Source organism: Hyla sarda, chromosome 1 (assembly GCF_029499605.1).
Source record: "Hyla sarda isolate aHylSar1 chromosome 1, aHylSar1.hap1, whole genome shotgun sequence".
Classification (NCBI taxonomy): domain Eukaryota; kingdom Metazoa; phylum Chordata; class Amphibia; order Anura; family Hylidae; genus Hyla; species Hyla sarda.
In genome coordinates, this window is record NC_079189.1 from 138,530,520 (window position 1) to 138,551,268 (window position 20,749).

The 20,749-nt window shown below is 43.0% G+C and overlaps 1 protein-coding gene across 1 annotated transcript in view; it reads left to right on the plus strand.

The window, feature by feature from the left end:
- MAP9 (microtubule associated protein 9) overlaps positions 1 to 20,749 on the plus strand; it is a 111,911-nt gene that overhangs the window by 78,093 nt on the left and 13,069 nt on the right. Inside the window, exon 10 of the mRNA XM_056562132.1 lies at positions 17,892 to 17,981. Within this exon, the coding sequence (XP_056418107.1) occupies positions 17,892 to 17,981 (90 nt within the window). The remainder of the gene's footprint in view (positions 1 to 17,891; positions 17,982 to 20,749) is intronic.

Consider the following 20,749-nt stretch of genomic DNA (forward strand, 5'->3'; position numbering starts at 1 on the left):
GCCAACTGACTACGTAGGATGTCACAGTAGTAGGTCAGTTTGTCCTCCCTCTCAGTGGGTGTAAAAAAGGCCCCATTTTGTGCCGGTAGCGAGGGTCCAACACGGTGGAGAGCCAGAAATCATCCCGCTGCCGAATGCAGACAATTTGGCGGTCACTACGCAAGCAAGGGAGCATGCATCGTGCCATTTGTGCAAGTGACTCTGAGGGACTACCTGCCTCCATCTCAACTGCATACTGCCACAGTGTGCCTGGGTCCACTGTCTCGTCTTCCTCATCACCCTGTAACTCCACAGGCTGCTCCTGCTCCTCCTCTCCTGTCAGATTACTATAAAAACCACCCATTTCGCGAAACCTTGCCTGTGCTACACTGTCCCCCTCACCCTCCTCTTCCAGTTCAGCCCCCACAGGGCTCATGTGACCGTGAGATATAGGCGCCACGTCTCCAGTGCCCTGATCAGCCATCGTTTCCACCATCTATTGTAGGAAATTAGGCAGTGAAATGTCATTGTTCATCCTGTAATCCTGGTGACTGACTAATAATGTGGCTTCCTCAAAGGGCCTGAGGAAACGGCAGGTGTCATGTAGGAGCTGCCACTGGTTGACATTGAAGTTACACAGGGGAGTCCACCTAACCTAGCTTGGATCATCAAGAAATTGTTAATGGCTTTTCTCTGTTCGAATAGTCGGTCCAACATATGGAGGGTGGAATGCCAACGGGTGGAAAAGTCAAATATCAGACTATTTTGGCATGCCATTCTGAAGATGCAGCTTAAGGAGGGTGTGCTTTACAGTGTACGAGTGGCCAGAGTGCATGCAAAGTTTCCTTCCCATTGTTAGGATGTCTTGCAGATGGGGGGAACATTTCAGGAATCGCTTGACAACCAGATTGAATATGTGTGCCATGCAGGGCGCATGGTTCAGGCTTCCTTGACGCTTCACAGACAAGATGTTATTCCCGCTGTCGGCCATCATTGTTCCCATGTCCAGTTTTCATGGAGTAAGCCATGATTCGATTTCTTGATGAATGACTTTCAGCAGTTCCTCCCATGTGTTACTCCGTTTGCCAAGGCAAACCATGTGAAGAACAGCGTGACACCGCCCCTTGCCCTGCACACATGGTATGCTGGAGGGGCACTGAGACTTGTCCGTGCAGTGGAGGCTGAGGACACGGTGGAGGATGAGGAGGCGGAGTCAGACACTGTCGCAGAGGCGGCGTGACCTGTCCAAGTTACTGTTGTGGCTGTGCAGGAACCACATTCACCCAGTGGGAAATAAAGGACATGTATTGTCCCTGACCGTAGTTACAGCTCGACATGTCGGTGCTGCCGTGCACTTTGGTACACACTGACAGGCTCAAGAACTGGCCCACCTTCTGTTCCACATAATTGTGCAGGGCCACCATTGTGCTTCTGCCACCATGCTGACTCCCAACCATGCTACCACCTTGCTGGCTCAGCTGCCTCAAGGGCGACCTGCAACCCTCTTCTCCTGATGATGATGAAGCCCCTTCTGCACCTGGCTCCCAAGTGCGTTCGGCTTCATCATCATCGAGTTGTGTCTGCACGTCACTGATGTCCTCCTCAGGTTTCTAAACAGGGTCATTTGCAGGAGCCTGAACGCTGGCAATACCACCTCCCACGCCACTCTCCTCATCACTAATTGCCCACCTACTACTACTTCTCCTATAATTCTTGGCTGGGCAGTAGCTGCTGACTGTACTCTAGTAGATCATCCTCACTAAATAATGGAGCTGAACCCACAGCATACAATACTTCTGTGGGGGAGGGAACAGCATAGAATAGAGGCAATTGGAGGACAGGAAATGCTCCTGGGCCATGCCAACTGAGGGTTGTGTCTAAGGAACCCACCAACTGTTGACTGGGGGTGTCAGATGTCACTTGTGAGGAAGTTGGTGACCGAATTAACCAATCAATGACGACAGATGGGTTGCTAGTCGAGACATGAACGCTAGCTGATACTGGGAGCTCAGGTCTCTCGCTGCGACTTCTGCTACCACTCGCCGCTAGTCTGTTGCCACCTCTACCTGCGCCTGATGGATGGGAGTGGATGCCGGCATTCGCGTGTCAGTGATGCGCTGAGTGCGTGCGAATGCAGGTGATCCCAAAACGAAGGGCATCCCGCTGTTGTGAATCTGAAATCCGAGCTAATGGTCAGTATACAAGTTGGTATACAGACTGGGGGTAGTAGGGGTATATAGATAAAGCTTTAGCAACAATGATTTCTGGCTTTGTGGCATCAAATGTCATTTATACCTTAATGTATACTTTCAAAGAATAGAATAAACAGGGCACTCACCACTTCTGTAATGCTTCAGTGAAGTATTTATTGTAGTATCCTCAATACATCAAGTGCGGTGCAGACGGAAGCTTGTGCAAGAGTGTCCCGCTGTGCAAAGGTACCGTTTCGCACTAAGATTGCGCTTAAACTGGCCCAATAATAAAAGAAAACTGCCTTTGAAAATCCCACCACTAGGGGTCCCCATACCTCCTGGGACATTGAGTCCCATAGCAGCATGAGGGTGTCCAAGGGGCATGGACACGAGATGGCTGATTGACAAAGCTGCAGGAGGAACACGGCCTGCTGCAACACTGATGTAACACAGAGTTTTACCAAACATGTGCCTCCAGCTGTTGCAAAAATACAACTCCAAGCATGCCTTGACAGTCGAAAGATGTCTGGGCATGCTGGGAGTTGTAGTTTTACAAAAGCTGTAGGCACACAGTCGAAGGCAACACTGCTCCTAAAAAGAGTTATCCAAACATTGTACCTCCCACTATTCCAAAACTACAAGTCCCAGCATTACAGGACTGCTTAAGGGTGACACACATGAATGACATAGGAAGATCTAAATTATACACTCACCATATTGTCTTTGATGGTAGAGTACAGGCAATCTCCAATAATTAGTGTGTGTGTGTGTGTGTGTGTGTGTGTATGTACAGCATGAAACCAGATAGGATAGATAGGAAATGTTTACAGAGCAGGGCTGCCCTGCTCCTCCAAGAGCAGTGAGTCAGCAGAGTGAGGGAGGGGGAGGAGTCATCACAGTCCTGGCAAGAGAGTGACAAACCCCCTTCCTTTGATACAATTGAAAAGACATTGGCCCAGATTTATCAAACAGTGTGAGAGAAAAGGTGGAGTTATTTTCAAACAGCAACCAATCATAGCTCAGCTAATGAGTTCTGGTAAAGTGAAAGCTGAGCTGTGATTGGTTGCTGTGGGAAAATCACTCAACTTTTTCTCTCACACAATTGATAAATCTGGGCAATTGAGCAGCTGAAATGTGCCACTTTTTTGTGAAATATTGGTGATAGAGACATCAAAATTATATGTACATGATCAAGATGAGGAATCTGAGTATCATATAACAGTATGGGTATCATATAACTGACAGGTATGCTTAAAGCCAGGTGCCAATGATTGAGATGCTTGATGCTATTAATTTAACATATATATATATATATATATATATATATATATATATATATATATATATATATATGTGTTCTCAGAATGAAAGGCAGAATATTGTAGAAAGTGACACATAGATTTTGTCTGTGCTTGAGTGAAATAAGGAATATATTCAATACATGGATAGATATCTTCTCATGCACATTACACATCTTTCCAAATGTATTTTACATTCCCAACAGGTATTAACAATGCTGCTATTGCATGGTAATCCCTAGGTGTATAGTATAGTATAGTGCAGATGCGAGCGCTGTACAGAGCCGCTTCGCATCTCTGCGATAGGGCGATCGCATCGGGTGTCAGGAGTGACACCCGTTGTGATCTGTCCTTAACTGCAGGTACTACTACTCCCAGCATGGAGCACTTTCTGCTCCATGCTGGGAGCTGTAGTACCTGCATTAATAGACAGATAGCAGCGAGTGTCACTTCTGACACCCAATTCAATCGTCCTGTATAATGTATAGATGCGGGCGGCCACCCTTCTATGGTCCCCTGCACTGCCGATATACACCTATTCATATTTCCCAAAGAGAGTTGTGAATGGCTGGAACCATCTGGCCAATCACAGCTCTCTGCAGGAAATATGAATAGGTATATATATATACGGCAGTGCAGAGGACCATAGAAGAGCGGCCGGCCGCATCTATACATTATACAGGAGGATCGCAAGGGACCCCGGGGCGATCTGTCAATTAGTACAGGTACTACTACTACTCCCATCATGGAACAGTGTGTTCCATGCTGGGAGTAGTAGTACCACCTAAAAAATAAATAAAAAAAGTGAATAACACACACAATACATTTTTATTATTGTCGGCTACATTTTTAGTGCCCTGACCGCACACATAAATTGATCTCTGTTTAAAAATGTATAAAAATTTCATTATAAAAAAGATAAATTACGATAAATGCTATTTTTTCATCACTACTGTATCCTTTTTATTATTATTATTTTAATGGTACCCTATGAAATTTTATCAAAAAAGGTATCTCCATAACTTTTTTGGATCACTAAAGTCCAAAAAAGAATAAAAAACGCCTGCAAAAACGCCAAAGTTAAAACCCACATGGCATTTTTCTTGGCGTTTTTTCACTCCCATAGACTTCTTTGGGAGGAAAACGCAAAATGCCAAAGTCTCAACAAGAGGTCATTTTTGAAAAACTGCCAAGTAGCCAAAAATAGCTGAAAACCTCCAAAAGGATAAAAAAAAAAACGCCAAACTGAAAAACGGCAAGTGGATATGGCATTTTGCAGTATCCTATTGACTTGCAGCTAACATCTGGCCGCAGTGTTTTTCACACAAAAAACGCCATGCGGAAGAATGGGCGTTTTTATTGGCCAAAAAAAAACGTGGAAACCTAGCCTAATATATCCATACTAGTCCTAAACCAGTGTTTACAATCACGTTTTAAACAGTGAAATAACAGACATGAAAAACTTACTCAGGTATTTTCATTTTTATTCTTATTTTTCAAACAAACATGATTGATGTATTTTTGTTTACAAGCATAAATAGAAGTGTAAATGTACATACTTCACAAGATTTTGTCCAATCCACTGAAAAAAGGCAAGCACAATAACAACAAAAACAAACTCTCATGTATAACATAGTAGTCTCCAGTAAGCATCGCAAACAGACATAGGTACCTGTTGTAACTTTCTATAACTATGCTGTTTCAGTAGAGTGCTACACAGAAAGGGGTCTTATCATTGCAGTGCATGATTAGATCCCTATTCTTCTAAGTTAATCATAATCTCCCACCAATAACTTCTCTTTATACAAGGTTGTGAGCACAAAACGCTCACTAAGTAATTTTTAAGTGGATCCTTGCCTATAAAACGAAGTTAGATGTCATGTCATTTTTGTACTTGGCTTATGCAGTCCATCTTTATAAAAAAAAAAAAAAAAACAATCGAGAGGGTGGGTATTTCTTATTTAACCAAGTGTATAGGATTGTCTTGGATCCTCACTTCTGCTACCATAGCAGGAGCTTCCCAACACCTGGTTTGCAGTTTTTGGTCTCTGCACCCAATTAGCCAAAAATGACCCAAAATGGATTTCTACGTCCGAAATTAGCCCGATGTGGTTTTGTAAAGTTTGCAAAATTTTCCCAAAAAGATTGTATGTAGAATACCACATGCCCTGAAATATATCTGCATTTGGCTCTTGGCATCTGAAACAGCATGTTGTAGAAAGCATCCCCATTCTAAAGCCTCTTTTTGTAGTTACTATGGGGGAGATTTATCAAAACCTGTCCAGAGGAAAAGTTGCAATCAGATCGCTTCTTTAATTTTTAACATGGCCTCTGCAAAATGAAAGAAGTGAGCTGATTGGTTGCTATGGGCAACTCAGCAACTTTTCCATTGGACAAGTTTTGGTAAATCTCCCCCTATATGTTCTGTTGACTAGGTTCATCTATTGTGCAGATGGGTGGAATTTCTAACTATATTTTAGAGCCCTTGGCACCATTGAAACAGGTAACCCCTTAACCCACCATGATGGGAAGTTACATCATGGTGGTGTTAAGGGTGTACGGATTGGGCTCCGGAGCTGGGCCGGCCTGCTCCATACCAGGTGGTTGCTGATTGCAGTCAGCAGCAGACAGCCGCCACTAATAGCTGGCATGAAGCAATCACTGTTGCCTGCTATTTAACTACCAGTAAAGTACTGTGTGCAGTGTAGTCGGTCAAATAGGTGGTCAACTCGGCTCCCCACAGTGTGAACTGATCATAGGGAACCGATCCACTGTCATTGCAGCTCAAGGCCTGTACTGGGCCTCCATGGCTGCCATAACTGACCTGTTACCACAGTCTTCAATAGTCCCTCACAGACCCTGTTCCTTCAACTTCTGGTCCCCTGCTGCTCATTTCTTGTGCCTGCTTCCAAGTTGGGGAGTCGGACTAAGACCTGCCCACTTAGCCAATCATTGGCTGTGACAGAACACCGGTGTGGCCAATGATTAGATGAACTGCTCCAACTCCCTGACCTGGAGGCAGGCAGAAGCACCGAGCAGCACTTGATCATCTTTGAGATGCTTCTACACCTTAATTGGAGTCACCTGTGGTAAATTAGATGATTGGACAAGATTTGGAAAGACACAGCCCTGTCTATATAAGGTCTCACAGATGAAAAAACCAAGCCAAGAGGGGGAATAGAACTGCCTGTATAGCTCAAATGGAAACGCAAATTTGGAAAAGGATCATTTCTGCAGTACTGAGAGTTCCCAAGAGCACAGAGTTATAGGTCACTGCCCCAAATAAGTTTGGAACAACCTAGAGTTGTTACCTTGCCAAACTAAGTTATCAGAGTGGACGGGCCCTGGTAAGATAGGAGCAGATGGGAGAAACTTTTAAATGATCAACCATCACTGCAGCACTCCACAATCTAGGTTTTATGGCAAAGTGCCCAGAAAGAATGTCTGATCTGTCATAAGCATCTGAACGACTCGCATACTGGGAGGAACAAGATTCTCTAGTCTGATATAACTAAGATTTAACTTTTTGGACTCCATTCTAAGCGTCATGTCTGGAGAAAATAAAGTACTGCTCATCACCTGCCCAATATCATCCCTACAGTGAAACCTGGTGCTGGTAGCATCATGCTGTGGGGTGTTTTTCAGTGGTTGGAACCGGGAGACTGGTCAGGATTGAAGGAAAGCTGAATGGAGCAAAGTTCATGATATTATGTATGGAAAGCTCATCCAGACCATAAACACACAGCCAAGACACCACAGGAGTCTTCTTCCCCGAATTAAATGTTGCAAAAAAAAAAATATATATATATATATATATATATATATATATATATATTGTAAAAAAAAAATATATATATATATATATATATATATTGTAAAAAAAAAAAAAAAAATATATATATATATATATATATATATAGTAAAATAATATACATATTTTAGTCCCTTTTTAGATGCTGTTTTAGACACTGGTTGGTCTAATACAGTTCATATACGTAAAATAAATCCTTTATTTATGTGCATGGTAATCTTTAGCAATGTCTGAAGAATAAATTGTTAGCTTTGGGGCTTATGAATCATATCACGCAGATGATGCAGTGTGGCAGGAGAATGCATTTAAATGAACCTTGAAAATGAAATAAATAAATACAATAAAATGAAAGTCCCCCCCCCCCTCCTAAAATATAAAACATAAAAGAAAATATTTATTCGTTTCTATATCTATGATATATTGGGTTTTGGATTATAAGACAAGAGAGAAAAAATACATAAGTGAGATATTATCATGATCATTTTTGTATTATTGATGATGTTATATTTACAGTTTTGTTAGGAATCCCGTTGCAGCAGCTAAGACTAAAAGACTAACTTAGAATACCAGATGTGCTAATATTGATTTTCTCAGAGTTATAAATTTAACCCCTTAACGACATAGGACGTAAATGTACATCCTAGGGCCTTGTTATTCCGAAATATATACCGTATTTATCAGCGTATAACACGCACTTTTTAGGCTAAAATTTTTAGCCTAAAGTCTGTGTGCGTGTTATACGCCGATACACCCCCAGGAAAGGCAGGGGGAGAGAGGCCGTCGCTGCCCGCTTCTCTCCCCCTGCCTTTCCTGGGGTCTAGAGCGCTGCTGTCGGCCCTTCTCACCCCCTGGCTATCGGCGCCGCTGCCCGTTCTGTCCCCCTGACTATCAGTGCCGACTATCACTGACGTCATGCGCCGCGCCGTTCAGCACATAGCAACGACGCCGGGGACGCACGCCGGAGGCCTGCAGCAGCGCGGACCCGACTCAGGTAATTATGCCACCGGGGATGGGGGAAGGCAACGGGGCAGCGGTGCCGGCAATGGGTGCCGCTGCCCCTTCTCTCCCCCTGGCTATCGGCGCCGGCACCGATAGTCAGGGGGACAGAACGGGCAGCGGCGCCGATAGCCAGGGGCTGAGAAGGGCCAACAGCAGCGCTCTAGACCCCAGGAAAGGCAGGGGGAGAGAAGCGGGCAGCGACGGCCTCTCTCCCCCTGCCTTTCCTGGGGGTGTATCGGGGTATACACATGCACACACGCACCCTCATTTTACCATGGATATTTGGGTAAAAAACTTTTTTTACCCAAATATCCTTGGTAAAATGAGGGTGCGTGTTATAGGCCGGTGCGTGGTATACCCCGATAAATACGGTAAATATAATGTTATTGATCCCATACGGTGAACGGCCTAATCGTAGAAAAAAAAATGTTTAAGTCTAAAACTGCTGCTTTTTTTGTCACATAATATTCCCAAAAACATTTTTAAAAAATTTACTAAAAGTTTCATATATACAAATTTGGTATCAGTAAAAAGAACAGATCACGGTGCAAAAAATGAGCCCTCATACCGCCACTTATACAGAAAAATAAGAAAGTTATAGGTCGTCAAAATAGAGGGATTTGTTTTACCTTTTTTTATGGCGTCTCTTTCCTTTTTTTTTTTTTTTTCAAAGTATAGTTTATTAAATTTTTTCATTAATTCGTACAATGGAGCTGTGTGAGAAACATAACAATACGATGGGACAAGTCAACAGCGTAGCTAGTAACATCAAACATAGTACAAAAGATCCCAGTCTGAGATTATTATCCACAGTGAGTCCAAGCTAACTGGTCTGATCTGGGATCGGTCAAAATCTCTAATTAGTGTGGGTTGGGAGCAACGTATCCGGGTATGGAAGCTCCAGTAAGGAAAGAAGAGGAAAGGAGGAAAAGCAGGAAAGTAAAGTGTAGGTAATAGGGCAGGTCTCCTCAAACTTTTTAAACGGGGGGGCCAGTTCATGGTCCCTCAGACCGTTGGAGGGCCGGACTATAGATAACAAAACATGAATAAATTCCTATGCACACATATATCTTATTAGTGGACTACCACTTTAAGTACTCAGCACAGTTCCCCCCACATTAGGTTGGCAGTATAGATCCCCCACATTAGGTTGTAGTTCCCCCACATTAGGGTTGGCAATACAGTTCCCCCACATTAGGGTTGGCAGTACAGTTCCCCCACATTAGGTGCAGTACAATTCCCCCACATTAGGTTGGCAGTATAGGTCCCCCACATTAGTTGCAGTACAATTCCCCCACATTAGGTTGGCAGTATAGTCCCCCCCATTAGGTAGTAGTTCCCCTACATTAGGTTGTAGTTCCCCCCCACATTAGGTGCAGTATAGTTCACCCACATTAGGTTGTAGTTCCCCCACATTAGGTGCAATATAGTTCCCCACATTAGGTGCAGTATAGTTCTCCCACATTAGGTGCAATATAGTCCCCCACATTAGACTGGCAGTATAGTTCCCCCACATTAGGTGCAATATAGTCCCCCACATTAGGCTGGCAGTATAGTTCCCCCACATTAGGTGCAATATAGTCCCCCACATTACGTTGGCAGTATGTTGGCCCACATTAGGTGCAATATAGTCCCCCACATTAGGCTGGCAGTATAGTTCCCCCACATTAGGTGCAATATAGTCCCCCACATTAGGCTGGCAGTATAGTTCCCCCACAATAGGTGCAATATAGTGCCCCACATTAGTTGCATTATAGTTTCCCCACATTAGGTGCAATATAGTCCCCTACATTACGTTGGCAGTATGTTCCCCCACATTAGGTGCAGTATAGTCCCCCAAATGGCATTGGCAGTATAGTTCCCACACATTAGGTGCAGTATGTTCCCCCACATTAGGTGCAGTATAGTCCCCCACACTAGGCTGGCAGTATGTTTCCTCACATTAGGTGCAGTATGTTCCCCCACATTAGGTGCAGTATAGTCCCCCACACTAGGCTGGCAGTATGTTCCCCCACATTAGGTGCAGTATAGTCCCCCACACTAGGCTGGCAGTATGTTTCCCCACATTAGGTGCAGTATGTTCCCCCACATTAGGTGCAGTATAGTCCCCCACACTAGGCTGGCAGTATGTTCCCCCACATTAGGTGCAGTATAGTCCCCCACACTAGGCTGGCAGTATGTTTCCCCACATTAGGTGCAGTATGTTCCCCCACATTAGGTGCAGTATAGTTCCCCCACATTAGGTGCAGTATAGTTCCCCCACATTAGGTGCAGTATAGTCCCCCACACTAGGCTGGCAGTATGTTCCCCCACATTAGGTGCAGTATGTTCCCCCACATTAGGTGCAGTAAAGTTCCCCACATTAGGTGCAGTATGTTCCCCCACATTAGGTGCAGTATGTTCCCCCACATTAGGTGCAGTATAGTTCCCCCACATTAGGTTGGCAGTATAGTTCCCCCACATTAGGTGCAGTATGTTCCCCCACATTAGGTGCAGTATAGTCCCCCACACTAGGCTGGCAGTATGTTTCCCCACATTAGGTGCAGTATGTTCCCCCACATTAGGTGCAGTATAGTTCCCCCATATTAGGTGCAGTATAGTCCCCCACACTAGGCTGGCAGTATGATCCCCATATTAGGTGCAGTATGTTCCCCCACATTAGGTGCAGTATAGTTCCCTACATTAGGTGCAGTATGTTCCCCCACATTAGGTGCAGTATGTTCCCCCACATTAGGTGCAGTATAGTTCCCCCACATTAGGTGCAGTATGTTCCTCCACATTAGGCTGGCAGTATAGTCCCCCAAATTACGTTGGCAGTATGTTCCCCCACAGGCATACAGCCTCCAGCCATAAAGTATGGCCAGAGGCTGTATGCCTGTGTACTGCCCCATTTCAGTGTTCCGATCACCGCTCCTCGGGTCCAGCCATAGCAGGACAGGAGGATTGGTGGTCAGAACACCCAAGGGACGCGCCGCTGGTAAACACTTACCTACTACCAGCGCGCGCGTCCTTGCTTCTTCTCCGCTGCTCCGCGCTCGGTTGCCATGGGCGCACGCATGCGACGTCAGTCGCTGCGTGCGCCTGCTCCCGGCGGTCCCCGTGTTTTTAAAGTAAACGCGGGCCGCAGGGACTTCACAGAGGCATCCTTGTGTTCCGAAAGCATATTTCGGAACACAGGGATGTTCTCAGGCAAAAACACCCGGCGGGCCGGGTAAATGCGCTCCGCGGGCCGCATGTGGCCCGCGGGCCGTAGTTTGAGGACCCCTGTAATAGGGAGATGAAGAGGGGGGAGAGGGATAGGGGGGAAGGGGAGAGAAGAGCAACAGGCAAGTCGAAGAGTGTCATACCTCGCCGGTTGAACATCAAAATAGAGGGATTTTAAACAAACTAATTTGGTTAAAATGTTTGAGATTTTTTTAAAGTGGTACCTTAATAGAAAAGTATGTAATCAAGGGTATTAGTTTAATCGTATTGACCCACAGAATAAAGAAAACATGTCATTTTTACCATAAATTGTACAGCCTGAAAACGAAAGCTTCCAAAATTAGCAAAATTTTGATTTTCTTTTAAATTTCCCAACACAAATAGTATTTTTTTAATTTCACCATACATTTTATGGTAAAAGGAGTGATATCATTACAAAGGACAACTGGTCACGCAAAAAACAAGCCCTCATACTCATCTATTGATGGAAGTATAAAAGAGTTATGATTTTTAGAAGGTGAGGAGGAAAAAAACAAAAATGCTAAAATAAAATTGGCTAAGTCCTTAAAGGGGTACTCTGGTGAAAAACTTACGTTTTTTAAATCCACTTGTTGCCATGAAGTTAAATAGATTTGTAAATTACTTCTGTTAAAAAATCTTAATCCTTCCAGTACTTATTAGCTGCTGTATGATCCACAGGAAGTTCTTTTCTTTTTGGATTCCTTTTCTGCCTGTCCACAGTGCTCTCTGCTGACACCTCTGTGTCTGGAACTGTCCAGAGCAGGAGAAAATCCCTATAGAAAACATATGCTGCTCTGGACAGGTTCCTAAAATGGACAGAGGTGTTAGCAAAGAGCACTGTGGACAGACAGAAAAGAAATCCAAAAAGAAAAGAATTTCCTCTGTAGTATTCAGCAGCTAATAAGTACTGGAAGGATTAAGACTTATTAATAGAAGTAATTTACAAATCTGGTATATAAACACAGGAAAGAAAAGGGAGAGCACTCTAAGGGCATATATCACCTGAACTGCAATGCAACCAAACCTCGGTACCTGTCTTCGTGTCTCCTGCGGGGTGCACACACACAAGTGTAAAGCATCAAAAAGGTACAAAAAGACAAAACGCAGGTGGCCTCTGAGCTCCATACCTCCTGCGCCGCCGCTGAGATCCAGCTCCCAGTGAACCGGACCCCTACATGCTACAGTCTCCGCTGAGCGGTGAGTGCACCTACGTTTTGTCTTTTTGTACCTTTTTAATTTACAAATCTGTTTAACCTTTTGGCACCTGTTGATTTTAAAAGAAATGTTTTCCACCGGAGCCTTTAAGGCCAAAATGGGCTGTGTCCTTAAGGGGTTAAACAGAAAACCAGATAATACTTTAAGAGGAAAGCAAGTCAGGTGCAGCCAATCTTTTTGTCCTCCAATGTTAATAACAGTACATATACAGAAAACCCAAAATGGTTTTGTAATGTCTCACTTTGTATTTTTGTAATTGTAATACCTAAGGCTCTGTTCGACATGAGACACAGTGGTCTCCACTGACCCCATTAGATTTCAGGAGATGAACAGTATTCTGCGTGTCATAACTTTGAACACCCTGACGGACCCTATTACAAGTTTAAGGGGTTCACCAAACATTGGTGATAACCTTTTCAACTTCAATGCAAATGTGATCAGAGCCAAAAGAGAATCTGACAGCTGTTCACCCGCACTTAACCCAATATACTGGGTTATAGTGTGGGTGAAGAGCTTTAAAAGGAAGGGTCACTTACTGTTTTTAGTGGCGTGGGTGCAGAGTTCTGTCCTTTAAAGCTGTTTTTCATATTGGGCTTCAGCATGCATTGGAAGTGGGGAGCCGGCTCACCCAACTTCACTGCCTAATTAATATTCATTCCCTGGCCCACACCCTTCTGTGACGTTGGAGTCGGCCAGAGGGGGCTTTAAAGGAATGAGCGCTCTGCTCCTCACTCACTGGCCAGCTATACTAGTGAAGGAGCAGGGGGACACACTGTTGTGGAGATCTCACTCACCTGCTATACTAGTGAAGGAGCAGAGGGCACACTGTTGTGAAGATCTCACTCACCTGCTATAATAGTGAAGGAGCAGGGGGCACACTGTTGTGAAGATATCACTCACCTGCTATACTAGTGAAGGAGCAGGGGGACACACTGTTGTGGAGATATCACTCACCTGCTATACTAGTGAAGGAGCAGGGGACACACTGTTGTGGAGATATCACTCACCTGCTATACTAGTGAAGGAGCAGGGGACACACTGTTGTGAAGATATCACTCACCTGCTATAATAGTGAAGGAGCAGAGGGCACACTGTTGTGGAGATATCACTCACCTGCTATACTAGTGAAGGAGCAGGGGGCACACTGTTGTGGAGATCTCATTCACCTGCTATACTAGTGAAGGAGCAGGGGGCACACTGTTGTGAAGATATCACTCACCTGCTATAATAGTGAAGGAGCAGAGGGCACACTGTTGTGAAGATCTCACTTACCTGCTATACTAGTGAAGGAGCAAGGGCACACTGTTGTGGAGATATCACTCACCTGCTATACTAGTGAAGGAGCAGGGGACACACTGTTGTGGAGATATCACTCACCTGCTATAATAGTGAAGGAGCAGGGGGCACACTGTTGTGGAGATCTCACTCACCTGCTATACTAGTGAAGGAGCAGGGGGACACACTGTTGTGGAGATATCACTCACCTGCTATACTAGTGAAGGAGCAGGGGGCACACTGTTGTGGAGATCTCACTCACCTGCTATAATAGTGAAGGAGCAGAGGGCACACTGTTGTGGAGATATCACTCACCTGCTATACTAGTGAAGGAGCAGGGGGCACACTGTTGTGGAGATCTCATTCACCTGCTATACTAGTGAAGAAGCAGGGGATACACGGTTGTGGACATATCACTTACCTGCTATACTAGTGAAGGAGCAGGGGACACACTGATGTGAAGATATCACTTACCTGCTATACTAGAGAAGGAGCAGGGGGCACATTGTTGTGAAGATCTCATTCACCTGCTATACTAGTGAAGGAGCAGGGGGCACACTGTTGTGAAGATCTCACTCACCTGCTATACTAGTGAAGGGGCAGGGGGACACACTGTTGTGGACATATCACTTACCTTCTATACTAGTGAAGGAGCAGGGGGCACACTGTTGTGGAGATATCACTTACCTGCTATACTAGTGAAGGAGCAGGGGGCACACTGTTGTGGATATATCACTTACCTACTGTACTAGTGAAGGAGCAGGGGGCACACTGTTGTGGAGATATCACTTACCTGCTATACTAATGAAGAAGCAGGGGGACATACTGTTGTGGAGATCCCACTTACCTGCTGTACTAGTGAAGGCCAAGTAACTAGTATTGATTGTGCTCAGAAACCAAGAACTAGCATGGCTGCCAAGTCTTTTTTTAACCATCGGTTCTATGGAAACAAGGTGCATATAGTTGTACGTTCTCTCCTGGCTCTCATAGAGTTCGCCTTGTTCTGATGTGAATGTCTAATAAGTGTGATGTATAAGCAGTGTGATGTACAAGGTGGGCCATTTATATGGATACACCTTAATAAAATGTGAATGATTGGTGATATTAACTTCCTATTTGTGGCACATTAGTATATGTGAGGGGGGAAACTTTTCAAGATGGGTGGTGACCATGGTGGCCATTTTGAAGTCAGCCATTTTGAATCCAACTTTTGTTTTTTCAATAGGAAGAGGGTCATGTGACACATCAAACTTATTGGGAATTTCTCAAGAAAAACAATGATGTGCTTGATTTTAACGTAACTTTATTCTTTCATGAGTTATGTACAAGTTTCTGACCACTTATAAAATGTGTTCAATGTGCTGCCCATTTTGTTGGATTGTCAATGCAACCCTCTTCTCCCACTCTTCACACACTGAAAGCAACACCGCAGGAGAAATGCTAGCACAGGCTTCCAGTATCCGTAGTTTCAGGTGCTGCACATCTCGTATCTTCACAGCATAGACAATTACCTTCAGATGACCCCAAAGATAAAAGTCTAAAGGGGTCAGATCGGTAGACCTTGGGGGCCATTCAACTGGCCCACAATGACCAATCCACTTTCCAGGAAACTGTTCATCTAGGAATGCTCGGACCTGACACCCATAATGTGGTGGTGCACCATCTTGCTGGAAAAACTCAGGGAATGTGCCAGCTTCAGTGCATAAAGAGGGAAGCACATAATCATGTAGGCCACTGGATATGCAAAATTGCTGCATGATGATGTGTTTCCCTCTTTATGCACTGAAGCTGGCATGTTCCCTGAGTTTTTCCAGCAAGATGGTGCACCGCCACATTATGGGTGTCAGGTCTGAGCATTTCTAGATGAACAGTTTCCTGGAATGTGGATTGGTCATCGTGGGCCAGTTGAATGGCCCCCAAGGTCTCCCGATCTGACCCCCTTAGACTTTTATCTTTGGGGTCATCTGAAGGCAATTGTCTATGATATGAAGATACGAGATGTGCAGCACCTGAAACTACGGATACTGGAAGCCTGTGCTAGCATTTCTCCTGCGGTGTTGCTATCAGTGTGTGAAGAGTGAGAGAAGAGGGTTGCATTCACAATCCAACACAATGGGCAGCACATTGAACACATTTTATAAGTGGTCAGAAACTTGTAAATAACTCATGAAAGAATACGTTAAAACCAAGCACATCATTGTTTTTCTTGTGAGATTCCCAATAAGTTTGATGTGTCACATGACCCTCTTCCTATTAAAAAAAAACAAAAGTTGGATTCAAAATGGCAGACTTCAAAATGGCCGCCCTGGTCACCACCCATCTTGAAACGTTTCCCCCCTCACATATACTAATGTGGCACAAATAGGAAGTTAATATCACCAACCATTCCCATTTTATTAAGGTGTATCCATATAAATGGCCCACTCTGTATAATAAGTGTGATGTATAATAAGTCTGATATATAAGAAGTGTGATGTATAATTATTGTGATTTATAATAAGTCTGATATATAATAAGTGTGATGATAAGTGTGATGTATAATAAGTCTGATATATAATAAGTGTGATGATAATAAGTGTGATGTATAAGTCTGATATATAATAAGTGTGATGTATAATAAGTCTGATATATAATAAGTGTGATGTATAATAAGTCTGATATATAATAAGTGTGATGTATAAGTGTGATGTATAATTAGTGTGATGTATATTAAGTCTGATATATAATAAGTGTGATGATAATAAGTGTGATGCATAATAAGTGTGATGTATAATAAGTCTGATATATAATAAGTGAGATGTATAATAAGTGAGATGTATAATAAGTGTGATATATAATAAGTGTGATATATAATAAGTCTGATGTATAATAAGTGTGATGTATAATAAGTGAGATGTATAATAAGTGAGATGTATAATAAGTGAGATGTATAATAAGTGAGATGTATAATAAGTCAGATGTATAATAAGTCAGATGTATAATTAGTCAGATGTATAATTAGTCAGATGTATAATAAGTGAGATGTATAATAAGTGTGATGTATAATAAGTCTGATATATAAGAAGTCTGATATATAATAAGTGTGATATATAATAAGTCTGATATATAATAAGTCTGATGTATAATAAGTCTGATGTATAATAAGTCTGATATATATTAAGTCTGATATATAAGTGTGATGTATAATAAGTGAGATGTATAATAAGTGAGATGAATAAGTCTGATATATAATAAGTGAGATGTATAATAAGTCTGATATATAATAAGTCTGATGTATAATAAGTCTGATGTATAATAAGTCTGATGTATAATAAGTCTGATATATAATAAGTCTGATATATAATAAGTGTGATGTATAATAAGTCTGATATATAATAAGTCTGATATATAATAAGTCTGATATATAATAAGTGTGATGTATAATAAGTGAGATGTACATACACATTCAATTGAAGACAATGAGCCTGACCGGCAAGATTTGATGTTGTTTTGCATGCAGGAGTTAAACAGATAGGGCAGTTTTGCATGTACCATTCTGTGCTCCACACTGCATTATAATATGAAATGCAGAGGAAAGCAGAATAGAGGATATTAGGCCCATCATATAGGAACTAATTGTAATTAAAATGAAATGAGCCGGATATGTTTCTGAATTCTCAGCAGGTTTTCCTCAATTATACAATATGCCATTTCAGCAAACTGCTCCAAATATTACATTTATTTTCTTTTTGTTTATAAGTGAATTTTACAAGAGAAATGTCTGGATACAGTTCATTCCAGATAATATATGTGTTTATATTGCTAACTCCTGAATATTCTACAACAAGGCAACACAACTTTTAGTCTGTTTGTGTTTCATAATTTGTAGTTTACTTAATATTAATATTTTCACTACAGAACTGGCTGGAAAAGAAAAAAATATTTCTTCACGAACTGCAGAAAATAAAAAAGAGTGAAGAACAACTTGAGAAAGAAAAGGGGAGACAGGTAATATATGATTGTTTCTATATCTCTGCTATTCCTATATAAAATAAAAAGAATCTCAGGCCGCGTGGGACCCAAATGCTGCCTTTTATTGCATGTGTTCCCTGGTGAATCGGTGAAGATGGCACGCTAACTTCAGGCTGATGTCCTGCCTTGTTGATCATATACTGAGTTAGTATTTGCAAGGGCAATGCTATATTAGTGCTGTAGAATAGTATTTCTGTTTGGGATACAGTAAGCTGCTGAAGAGGTTGCCCTGGACACAGTAGGTGTCTTAAATGGTAATATGTTGTATTAATAAATCTCCAGTTAAAAAGGGTATCATAAAAATTGTTATGTATTCAGCGTAATGTGACACAAAAATGTTTTCAGTGGAACACGTACAATATTGGAACTATCTGAAATGTGACAAACAGTTGTAAACGAATTGGGAGAAAAAACTGTGATGAGATACGGCGCCTCCTCCGGTGTGGTTGGTATGGGGATTCGGAAATAAAGATTTTAAAAACTGCCTAATTAAAAAAGGCTGTTTTTATTTAGGGTGCAACTTAAAAGTTTCGAACCCGAACCGGGTTCTATTGCCTGACGAAGAACCCGGTACGGGTTCGAAACTTTTAAGTTGCACCCTAAATAAAAACAGCCTTTTTTTAACTAGGCCGTTTTTAAAATCTTTATTTCCGAATCACCATACCAACCACATCGGAGGAGGCGCCGTATCTCATCCCAGTTTTTTCTCCCAATTCCTACACGTTTAAACCGGACCTGCCAGTCACGGTTAAGAATGCAGAGGCAGCCACCTACCTAACACCGCCGTACGCTAGGATCTCAGATTCGGGATATCAACGGCTTCATGCGATTCTGAAGGCAGACAACTCGCTACGGTAAGGTGCATTAACCCGCACGTGCCCGCTATACACCGACGGTATCACACTAGGAGCGCGCCTCTTTTTTCCTTTTCTTTTCAGTTTAACAGTTGTATACGACTTAAAGTTGTTATCCACTTTAGAAAAATGTATTCTCTATCCACAAGATCAGGGATAACTTTCTAATCAGGGGGGTCCCAGAGGATTTCCTAAACTAGGCCCGGCTCTCGCCACTAAAATCCGCTACCTTTTCCCTAAGGGTACGTTCACACCAGCGGATCCGCTGATAAGGCCCGCTCTATGCTGTCTTTACATATGCCTGCTCGTAGCGGCAACACACCGCTACGAGCAGACACACTTCGATGTGCGAGTCGCAGTATACTCGCACATCACGGGAGCTCTCTGTCTAGCTCAGGGCAGAGAGAGTGGCCGCGATGTGGGAGTACGCCGTGCACATCGCTGCTGTGTGTTTGCTCGTCGCAGCGTATTGCCACTACGAGCAGGCAGATGTAAAAACAGCATAGAGCAGGCCTTCACCAGCGTATCCACAGCGTAAAATATGCTGTAAATATGCTCGTGTGAACGTACCCTAAGAGTAGATCAAGTGTTTTAAACTCCTGCCCTGCCCATGGAGTATTTATAATGCTATCAATTGGTGGTCTCACCAGGTGAAAGTTTTCCTTACAATATACAGTTCTTTGCAAGAGTTTAAGGTAGTTGTGGAAAAAATGCTGCAAAGACAGAATGCTTAAATAGAATTCTTGTTACAGTAGTTTTATTTTATCTATTATAAATTCTGAGTGAATGAACAGAAGAGAAATCTAAAGCAAATCAATACCAACATTTGCCTTCAAAAGGACATCAATTCTTTCAAGTTCACTTGCACACTTTGTTTTTGAAGGAGCTTATCAGGAAGGCTGTTCCAAGCATCTTGAAGAACTAACCACAGACCTTCTGTGGATGTTGACTTACTTGAAATAATGAGATCAGGGCTCTGTGGGGGCATATCATCACTTTCAGGACTCCTTTTTCTTCTTGTCGTTGACCTGCAGACATCATTGAATGACTGAAAAGTATTTTCCTGTATTTCTCCATTTTGAAGACACCATTAATTCTGATCAAATTGACAACTCCTTGTCAAGGAACCTCCACCATGCTTCTTTGTTTCCTGCAGACACTCATACTGGTACTATTCTCCAGGACTTCAGTGAACAAACTGCCTTCTGGTACAGCCATATATTTCAAATGTTGACACATTAGTCCAGAGCACCTGCTGCTATTTTTCCCCATCTCAGTAATGTTCTTGTGTATAGGGTAGTTACTTGGCCTTACTTCCACATCAATGGTATGTGTCTTTTGGCCACCATTCATCTATAAAGACTCATTATGGCCTGATTTTTCCAAACAGTAGATCTGTGTACCTGGGTCCCACTGGTTTCGGATTTACTAAGTGCATTGTTTTTATATGCCAGCCTTATGTAAAACTCTTCCCATGTTCGCTACACTGGATTTACTGAGAAGCGCTTCCGCCACTCCCCCTCTATGCAAAGGTGTGCCCCCCCCCTCTACCTGCTCCCTCAACGTTAGAAGAGCAGACTGTGAAAAGTTGAAGATTTATTGAGCAAGCTTGCACAGCACACCTTGAAACCCCAATCTGCTTTGAAATCTTTGACTGGGAGAGACCTTGTTGATGCCGCATAACTACCTAGTATCTTGTTACTGTGTTCAGTCTTGCTATGGTGTATGGCCTTGACATGACACTGTCTTCCACAATCTCCCTGTTATAGCAGAGTTTGGATGTTCCTCACCAAGTTTTAAAGGAGTACTCCGCTGCTCAGCGTTTGGAACAAACTTTTCCCAAGGCTGGAGCCGGTGCCAGGAGCTCGTGACATCATAGCAACGCCCCCT